At 35.2% G+C, this 11075-nt stretch overlaps 1 protein-coding gene across 1 annotated transcript; it reads left to right on the forward strand.

Annotated features, from left to right (window-relative positions):
• Window positions 1-2659: 2659 nt before the first annotated feature.
• Window positions 2660-5873, forward strand: LOC133331766 (uncharacterized; the record flags this gene model as incomplete). Its single annotated transcript, XM_061540141.1, has 6 exons — window positions 2660-3010; window positions 5048-5112; window positions 5179-5259; window positions 5327-5496; window positions 5563-5716; window positions 5785-5873. Coding segments are annotated over exons 2-6 (546 nt in total), but the record flags the coding sequence as incomplete, so codon positions are not given.
• Between the last annotated feature and the right edge of the window lie 5202 nt (window positions 5874-11075).

Here is an 11075-nt window from a genome sequence, read left to right on the forward strand (position 1 = left end):
TACAAAAAGCATTTCTATTAAATTTAATTAAACATTATTTTTATCATATTTTTATGTAATATTTAACACAAGGTCAACCTCATCATTTAGAAAATTATACATCCGAATCATTTTTATTTTTTCCCCCAGCTGTCCTTTGAATTCATTTGTTATATTCTTACAAATACAAATAAATACAACCAATTTATTTTGATCACTTTGTTGTCACCTTCCATGGAAATATCCAACAAAACGAAATACACAATGGCAAAAATAAAATATTTTTCGGAGAAAAAATAATTTTCCCTCGAAAAGAAAATACGAAACGTTATGTTTCCTTTTCTTGTAGTTTATGTTCATTTGTATTTTGCTTGTTTATTGGTACATTACGTGTGTGTTGCTCGTAATGGTCAATTTTGTGCGAACAATTTGTTTGTAATTTTTATGTGGATCCTACCTGTACCCGCATCTATGTTTTAGTTGAATACAAATTGTCCTTTGTGAATATGTTTGTAATGCAGTGATAAGTGTTTGCAAAATAAATATGAGAATTATGTGTATTTGTGTGTTTCGGAGAGAATTTTTGTATTTTAGGGAATATGGAGATGTTTAACAATATTGAAATATTTTTATACAAACGAGGTCTGATCAAAAAATTAATTGTTAAGGTCTGGTAAAAAATAAATCGGTAATTTATTCAACAATTCTTTTCATGTCTCCTTTATATGTTGTTGTTTTCAATTATCGAATAAAATCTATAGAAAGTACCTCGGGGTGGATTCGGCATTTTAAAGTGGGGCACATTCGGTCATATACAGATACTTTTAATATTATTTTCTTAAAACGTTTTTGAGTTTGTCTTTAAAAATAATCATTTATTATGGTTCGAAATTACATATATAAGACGAAAATGCGATAGAAAAAACTATTTTTGTTAGTGTGTGTGGCCTTGAGACGTCAACGTCCACAGCTAGAAAATATAGCCAGACTGATGGCGGTGATAATTACCAGGCTATGACTATGGTGCTTAATGTGTCCCATCAAATGCAGAAGTCACCCCAAAGCTATAATACCCTGACAACTATGTTGTCAGGGTATTATAGCTTTGTGCAGCCCAAAAGTTTGTAACGCCGCCAAATATTGGTCGTAGACCCACCTTTAAGTATACCGATCGTCATATCTCGACTAGCTGAGTCGATCTAGACATGTGTGTCCGTCCGTCTGTCCATTATAATTTTTAAACACGATACATGCCACAGTTATGGACCAATCTTCACGAAATTATGCATGTAGGATGGGTCCTGGCCAATGAAGACCCCTATTGATTTTGGGAAAGATCGGTTAATATTTAGGGGATGAAATGGACCAAATACTATTTTTTTCGGTTTTTCTGGTCGCTCCAGAGGCCGCAATAATGGCCCGAACATCGTGAAATTTTGCATGGAGAAGGGGATCGGGCCAAAGAATAAGCATGCCTGTTTTGATAAAGATCGGTCAATATTTAGCGGGTCAAATGGACCCTGACTTATATTCTATTCTGATAATGTGTAGTATTACACACATTAGAGGGCGGAAATGTAGAGAGACATTTTTCCTTGAGGTTACGATTATGTTCAAGTTAGACGCCAACTTTCGATGATGAACAGATGCTATTTCGAGGTTGAAGTGGACCGAAAACGCCTCAATTATCAAAAATTTTCCATGGAGGATGCGATCTGACCAACTATTCGAATGTCATGAAGCGGTCAATTTTTAGAGAATCAAAACTTTTTGTGTAAAATAAGAAAACTTGAGTGTTGTGGTGTTATTTTTTACTCCGGGAAACCATGATTCGGAAAAAATGCCGCAGAGGAACTGTTGACCTCTAATCGGTCAAGTGAGTGCATATATCGCAAAATATTATCCAAACTCAGAATATAGATCCACAGAAAGAGGGTCGATCCCATCCAACTATACTGCTCCGCTCACTGGTTTTCTACATAGAAATATACCGGGTTTCAAAAATCAGAAGTACCAAATTGTTGCTCCCTAGGTGCCGCCAAAAAATATAGAATATCGTAGATAACATAGGCCTGTAGTTATAATTTTATGCATAGGTGTATTCCAGCCAGCAAAACCCCGAAATGACAAATAAGATCCTTTTCAATTTAAAAATGCGGTAAAAATACTCAAAATACCGAAAAATGGACGGGACTTTTTTGGGGAATATATCAAAACATGGACATATAATGGTGATTTTTTGTACAGATGTATGTTAATCTTCAAAAGCCCGAAATTGAATTTAGAGCCTTTCCGGTTGGAAAATTTTGCTAACGTCCTTAAATTATCGATAATTTGTCGGGACATTTATATGAGAGCTATACTAATTTGTGAACTAATATAGCCCATTTGCAATACCAAATATCCTATGAGGAAAAACTTGTCGTTTCTTGTCGTGATCTCAATAGACAGACAAACATGACTACATCGATATAGATTTTTTTCAAATCATGCAAACGGAATGACAAATGTTTAGCATTAATGATCTCGCAAAACACAAACATTATCCTCCAAAAATTCTGGCTTATTTACTTACTTCCTTAGCTGGCTTGTGACAGAACATTTGTTCCATAAGCCGATCTTAAAAAAATATAACAAGGCGCATCGGTCTTTGCGCGGCCAACAACAAGTACCCATAGTTATAAGCCGTACTAGTACCAAATGTGTCCCCAAGTAATGCGAATGGAACCAATTGACACCTTTTCGTCCCCAAGTAAACGAAGAGGCGACAGTTGTGCATAAATAAAAAACCACCACCAAAAAACCAACCAACAGACAAGTTAAACGAACATTTGAATGAGATCTCTACGAACAAGAATCACTTTGAATAGTTTTTTGTTTAGATGATCAACAAAAAACAATGAACAGTTATTCTTGAGGAATGCACGTGCGTTTTGTTTGGAAAAAATCATTCTTATTTTGATCGTTGTAAAGTGAAGTTGCATTGTGAAAATTGTGTTAATATAAAGTGATTAAAATAACAAATAAAAAGGTAAGAATGAGTAGCAAAAGACAATTTAGACGTAGAGTAAAGAAAGAAAAGGAATCTTTGATTAAAAAAATTGATAATGTTGTCTCAGAGGTAACCCCACATAATTATTCTATTGAGGAACCTTCAGAAAATATCAGACCAATATCTCCACATATTTTAGTGGAAGAAGAAGACTTTAACCAAGCCGGGCAATTAAATTTAAAATTTGAGCAATGGTTTAAAAAACACAGACCGTCTAGAAATTGTGTGCAAGATCTAGTTTCAATTTTAAGAGAAGAAGGTGTTAGTATCTCTTTCAACCCTAATTTTTATTGTCCATCAAGGCCTTTAATAGAAAGTATTGCAGGTGGAACTTATATTCATATCGGGGTTAGATCACAGCTTTTAAAACTTTCTAATTGTATTTCTTTGCCTCAAAATATAACCATTGATGTGAATATAGACGGGCTTCCACTTTTTAAAAGCTCAAAAACTCAAATTTGGCCGATCTTAGTTAAAACTACAAATACACCTAAATGTTATGTTTTACCGGTTGGAGTTTTTTTAGGCAAAACTAAACCACAAGACCTGGACACATATTTACGTCAATTTCAATGGTCTAGAAATTGGAGGTCTCACATACACTATAAATATTCGTGCTATAATTTGTGATGCTCCTGCAAGAGCTTTTATAACCGGTGTCCCGTCTCATACATCACGATACGGTTGTGCAAAATGTACACAGGTTGGAAAAAAATAAACGGGACATTAACATACAGCTCAATATGCGATGTTATAATCAGTGATGAAGATTTCGCTTCTAGAAAATATACAAACTTTCACCAAACAAAATACCTTTCAAGAAATTCCCCTCTTGAGAGTATTGGTGTAAAAATGGTTACACAAGTTATATTAGATGTTATGCACCTAATAGATTTAGGTGTTGTGAGAAAATTCCTTATAAGACTTATAAATAATAAAAGTAATATTAAAATTTCCAAGGAAGCCATTTCGAACATATCCGAGTCCTTGTCTAATATTCGAAAATATAGCATTAAAGAGTTCTGTCGTAAACCCAGATCATTGGACGAATTATCGAATTGGAAGGCAACTGAATTTCGGCAATTTATTTTATATAACGGAATTATTGTCTTAAAGAATGTCGTACACGAAGATGTGTATTATATTTTTTTATTATTACATTGTTCGTATAGAATAATTTGTTGTCCAAAACAAAGACCGATAAATCTGGAAACTGCTCAAAATACGCTTAATATATTTGTTGAAAACTTTGCTATAGTATTTGGTGAAAATAGTATTTCATATAATGTACATTCCTTGCTACATTTGGAAAAATCTATTAATATAGTTGGAGATCCTACAAGTGGATCATCTTATCCTTTCGAGAACTACCTTCAAAAATTAAAGAAATATATAAAAAGTCCGAGGAACATTTTAGAACAAATTTATAGGTATTCTGTAGAAGAAACATTTGAACTAAATTCAGGAAATAGTACTCCAATTCTAAATGTAGAAAATAATAAATACATATTTAAAAATTGTACTCTAACTACACGTTTTCCAAACAATGCCGCCTACATAAGATCTTCTATTCCTATACAGATTGTAACGTTCCGCGATTGCCAAGAGGGGTTTTTATTGGGTCGCAGGTACACAAATCCACAAAGTTTTTTTAACGAACCCTATTCCTATACAGATTGTAACGTTCCGCGATTGCCAAGAGGGGTTTTTATTGGGTCGCAGGTACACAAATCCACAAAGTTTTTTTAACGAACCCTGTGATTCATTAGACTTGGGTATAAGCGTAGTGGACTCAGAGCCATCGTGCCGCGAAGAACTCTTTTCCATAACCGATTTAGAGTGTAAACTAGTAGTTTTACCCTACAATAGCAAACTAGTTATACTGCCTTTATTGCACACCTGCCTTTGAAATTTCATTGTCAGTTCATGCAACTCCTTTTCTTTTTATTAATTGGATTGTTAAATTAATTTTTTGTTATTATATACATGAAATTCATTTTCTTTAGTTTTTTTTAGTTTTTATTTTAAAATGGAAGAAACACCCAGAAAAATTAAACGTTTCAGTTCAATTATAAACAATGGTAAGTAATTAATAATCTTAAATAATTTCCTAATTAATTCACTATTATTATTTTTCTATTTTGCAGATGGTCTCAATCAAAAGTGCAATTGCGAAACTTTTGTTAAAAAGATGGAAAATGTGGAAAATACTCAAAAAGTAATTCAAGGTAAAATTATGTCATTTTTCTTAGAATTGTTGCAAATTGTTAATTTGTTTCTTTGTTTTCACTATAGGTCAGATCAAGGTTTTAGCTGATGCATTAGCTGAATTGAAGGTGATGGTGCAAAAATTACTTCGATCTCAAAGTGATGAGATACCTTTAACGAATAGGTTTCCCATCAGCACTGAGAAAGATCTTATTGATATTAATAACGACATCACAAGTGAGAATAAAGATCTATATGTAAGTATTTTTAAATTCTTTTCTTAGTGAAGACAGATTATATACAAATATTTTGTTAATTTTCAGGTTAAGATTATATCATCCATTATAAAAAGAGAGGGAATATTGAAATCATTAAAAAATATTATAGGTTTAAAAATTACTTACGAATATAATATTGACGGAAATCATGGAAAAAAAAGTTTGAAGTCCTTAAGCAATATATCTAACGTAATTTTAGGTAAGGTATATAAAAAAATATTACTATATTCTACATAATTGTATACATTAAACATTATTTTTTTGCAGATTCAATACCAGTTCAAGAAAATTCAGACACCCCTGAAACGCAACTGCGAAAAGCAATACAAGTACAAAAGAAACGATTTTTTAAACAAGTGAGTGCTGAGAGAAAAGCAGAATAGTTAATAAAATATTACCATTAACTTTATTTTATAAATATTGAATTTGTTTTGTTTTTATATTAACTATGTAAATATAGTTTTAAGAATCAGATAAACATGTGCCAATTTTTTGTGTTAAGTTTATATATATGTATTTATATGTATATATATTGAATTTAATTTATTTGTGTTTTTATAGAGTAACGTATATTTATATTCATTTATGTTTCAAATAAAAAATGTATTAAAACTAAAAATAATCATTTCACTAACAATAATTGGTACTGAACTAGTTCATTGGAAACTAGTTTAGAATCGGTCTGCTTATACTAGATAGGGGATAGTCAATTGACACTAGTACATGATTGTATACATAGAACTAGATAGGGGGTAGTCTGCTGACACTAGTATATGGCTGTATACTTGGAACTAGGTAGGGGTTAGTCTTTTGTCTCTGGTATATGACTGTAAACCTGGAACTAGTACAGTACCATCTACAGGTAATGCAAAAGGAGTCAATTGGTTACCTCGTATGACATCCCCATGTTAAAGTTTACAGTTGTTTGCACTGTGAGGGGTCTTAAGTGGAACTAGTTACTGTAACCCTAAGAATCGACGAGTATACGGTGCCGAACTAGTCCACATTGCTAGCGGGTAGTATCTGCGTCTTGCAGAGTGTGAGTTTGGCGAGAGGTGAGCTTGTTTTTAATTTGTTTTCTCAGCCCATAGTAGCATCTGCTGGCCAACCCTGTTGCCAACTGTTGCCAGCGTTGAACGTTGTACCTTCATACGTTCTTCAAGCCAAAGAGTTGCCACATAACTTGTTCTGCTTCGAAGCCCTTCTTTCTCGAACAACTTCTGTTGGAATTGCTCAAATTTTAAGATCCACAGGGTCGATTGCAGTTTTTTCGTGCTCATACGAACATATTTATGGTCCTGTGAATATCATATATATCTTTGCAGTCGTATTTATTAAAAATTGTTCATCCAATCGATTCAAGTATCTTATGATCTATTATCAAATCTATTATCATGCAATATCTCTTATATGCTGGTGGAATAAATGCTGAGAACAGAATTCCGATTTAAAGGTATAAAGTGCAACAAGCATAGTAGCTTTAAAAAAGGTTTAAGTATAGTTAAGTTAAAATCTTTATTTGGAGGCAATGTCACGTAAATTGTTTATACCAAGAACATTGAATCTAGGATTCGAGTCTTTTCGCTTGGAAAGTATTGCTACAAGCCTCAAAATTCCGAAAATATGGAGGAAGGCTATGTTAATAATTATACCCTGGACAACTTATATCCTAAACAACCCAGGAGATTGTAACGCCCCGAAATATTGGTCCTAGATCCACCGATCGTCATATATCGACTAGCCAAGCCTATCTAGACATGTGTGACCATGCGTATGTCTATTATAGTTTGCAGACATGATACAGGCCACAGTTAGCCCAATCTTCACGAATATTTGCATGCTTGTTCGGTTCGGGTCAAAGAAGGTTTCTATTGCTTTTAATAGTTATACCAATTCGTGAACCGATATACCACATTTGCAATACCAAACATCCTATGACAAATAGCAATGTCAGTGCAAAATGTATAAGGTCTATCTCAAATATTACGTTTTCTATCGTGATTTCAACAGACATCGACATAGAATTTTATTCTGATCATGCAAACGGTATAACAAATTTTTACAATCAATGATCTCGCAAATCATATTTTTTTAAAATTCTCGTTTATAGTTGTGAAGATTCATCATAATTATTCTTAAAAATTCAACACTTTTAGCATCGATGGGCTCTACGGCTTGTGCTTGTGGAGACCCTTGAAATCTTTTGATATATATATATATATATATATGGGGGTGGATGTTGAAGCTATTGAACTCGTACGTTACGTATGTTACAACACACAACCCAGAGTAACTGTGTAGAGATCGCAGAGTGCGAAACACACACTCTAGACGATCACATTCTTAGTGTTAAGTGTACCTAATTAGAATGTAAGTTGTAAATAAACACTCTGTAAATAGCAACCACACAAAGCGGACGTCTTTTATTTGACAAGCGAGCAGACAAGCCAAGAATAAAGTTCAACAGGTTATGGGCCCAGGAGAACTCTGAACGAGATAGTTAATCCAAGATCAACGCCGAAGGAAGAAAATATAAAAAGTGAATTAAATTGTGAACGCCCAGAACTACGCAGAAGTAAAGGGAATTGAAAGTGGATGCCCAGCGAATTTAAAAATAAATATTAAATTAAAAGTGCGTGGACAGCAAGAAGACATTTTTATTGCAAAACTGTGTGTCGGTTTGAAATTCATCGTGTGTCGATAGAAAAGAAATAAGAAACAATGTCGTCGATGTTCAACATTGAGAAATTGTCATAGGACAATTATGAATCATGGAGCCTCCAAATGAAGTCCGTCCTTATTCACCAAGATCTATGGGAGGTGATCGCCGAGGAAATGAGTGAAGAGAAAAATGCTGAGTGGAGGACAAAAGACGAAAAGGCGATGGAGACAATTATCCTCAGCATCACAGCAGTTCAGTTGTCGCACATTAAAAACTGCAAGACGGCGAAGGACGCGTGGAACAGTCCGTCCGAAATTCATCGACCAAAAGGGCCAATAAGAAAGGTATCTCTATTCAAGAAGCTGATTAGCATGAAAATGGAAGAGCACGATGCTGTGCAGGAGTACCTTTGCGAATTCACATCAGTCGTGGATAGATTGGCAGAGGCAGGTATAGAGCTGTGTGAAGATCTGTTAGTAATTATGATCCTCGCCAGTCTTCCCAGCTCATACGAGAATTTCGTGGTTGCGCTAGAGTCAAGGGACACTTTACCAACATTGTCTGCTCTAAAGGTAAAGTTAGCCGAGGAAAGTGAGAGAAGAAAAACGGCAATGGGCATCACAACAGAAAATTCCACAAAGGCATTTATGGCGCACAATAAATGGAACCCCAACAGTAAGAAATACAACGAAAATAGTGCAAATCCCAACAACAACAATAGCGTTAAACACAACGCACATCGCAGAAATCACAACAACAACAACAATAGAAGAAATAACAACGCAAATAGGCAAAGTCCCAACAACAACGCAGGTAGCAGGTATAGAGGATCCCGCACACACAATAACAACAACTGCTTCAACTGTGGCGGCAGAGGCCATTACGCTGCTCAATGCAAAAAGGCAGAGCAAAAGGGTGAGCATGCGTACACAAGTTTAGCGGCGATCGACAACAACAACGTCAATAAAAAGGTCTGGTGTTTAGATAGCGGTGCTTCCTCACACATGTGTTGTGATCGAAGTTTGTTTTCGACTTTTGAGGAGCATCGAGAAGAAATCTCCCTAGCTGGCAAGAAGACAATTGAAGCAAAGGGGAAGGGGAGAGTGCGGATCAATGAGGGTGACGTTGTGCTCAATGATGTGTTGTATGTGCCGAACCTACAATGCAATTTCATATCGGTAGGTAGAGTAGCGGCGATTCACGACGTCAAATTTGGGAAGAAATGTGCGAAGGTAATTGACAACGGTAAAATTGTGCTGACAGCGAGGAGAGTGGGGAACGTGTTTCTGATCAACAACCCAAAGATGAATGTGTTTATGGCTGCAGCAACAACAAATGCAAAGAAGTGCAGAAACCGTTACGGTCGACATAGAGAGGGGAGCCCTCAGCATCAAAGATACTCGAATGGATGTACTGTTAGGTCAAATATTGTCGAGCCGTTATGAATATGGGATTCAGGGGAAGCCAAGACATGAGTATTGGTTGCAAATAAGTTAGGTATAAAAATGTAATGTGTTTACCGAAAATATGAATAAAGAATTTTTGATTTTGGTTTTTGAATGGTATCTGGGTATGTGTGTTGAGGGGAAGTGTTGAAGCTATTGAACTCGTACGTTACGTATGTTACAACACACAACCCAGAGTAACTGTGTAGAGATCGCAGAGTGCGAAACACACACTCTAGACGATCACATTCTTAGTGTTAAGTGTACCTAATTAGAATGTAAGTTGTAAATAAACACTCTGTACATAGCAACCAAACGAGCAACAAGTCTTTTATTTGAAGTGAAGAGCAGACAAGCCAGAATAAGTTCAACAGTGGAAATTTCCTGTTGGGATTTATCCCCAACCTTGGTGATTACATAAAGTTCAAAGTTCGCAGGTATGGTGTGATTATTTTTTTTCTGGCCACCCTATTATACATGAAGTGATTGCTCAATATATGGATTTGTAGTTATTGTCAATAAAATCGGAGCAATGATCAAAGTTGACCGGTTAGCAGTCGTAACATCGCCCAGGTGCTAAAAATCGACCATAAAACTGTGTTAAACCATTTACACAAAGCTGGATTCAAAAAGAAGCTCGATGTTTTCGTGCCACAACAATTAACAGAAAAAAATTGATGGATGATGAATTTCCTACGAAGCCTTGGCCAAACGGAATGAGATAGTCCCATTTCTTAAACGAATGGTAACTGGAGAAGAGAAATAGTCAAAGAGCGGTGAAGCACCTCAAACGGTGGCCAAATCAGGACTAATGGCCAAGAAGGTTCTGCTAGGCATTTGGTGGGACTGGAAGGGGTTTATTTATTATGAGTTTCTTTACTATGAGTTTCTTCCATATGGCCAAACGCTAGATTCTGATCTCTACTGTCAACAACTGGACCGTTTGAAGATAGCAATTGACCAGAAACGGTAAGAATTGGACAACAGGAGAGGTGTCGTGTTCCACCAGGACAACAATAGGCCACACACAACTACAGTGACTCGCCAGAAACTTCGGCAGCTTGGTTGGGAAGTTTTAATACATCCGCCATACAATCCGGACCTTGGCACCATTATATTATCGATTATCATATTTTTCTTGCATTGCAAAATTTCTTTAATGATAAAAAATTTGTATCTAGGGAGGATTGGAAAAATCGACTACTAAAGTTTTTAGCAAATGGAGAGCAGTGCTTCTATGAGAGAGGCAACAAATCATACAACAAAACGGTGCATATTTGACCCAAATCGGACATTTTGAAACATGTTAAATAAAATTCTATAGCTCATATAAAAATAATGGATTTCTTTTTATCCAATAATATTTTTGGAGATTATATTTCTTCAGTAAAATCGAATCAGGATTTTTTGTAGGACATTTCGATCTTCAAAATAGGTTTCTTGCACATCAT

Source organism: Musca vetustissima, unplaced genomic scaffold (assembly GCF_032173495.1).
Source record: "Musca vetustissima isolate MV318-11 ecotype Yass unplaced genomic scaffold, APGP_CSIRO_Mvet_v1 utg5239, whole genome shotgun sequence".
NCBI classification, from domain to species: Eukaryota; Metazoa; Arthropoda; class Insecta; order Diptera; family Muscidae; genus Musca; species Musca vetustissima.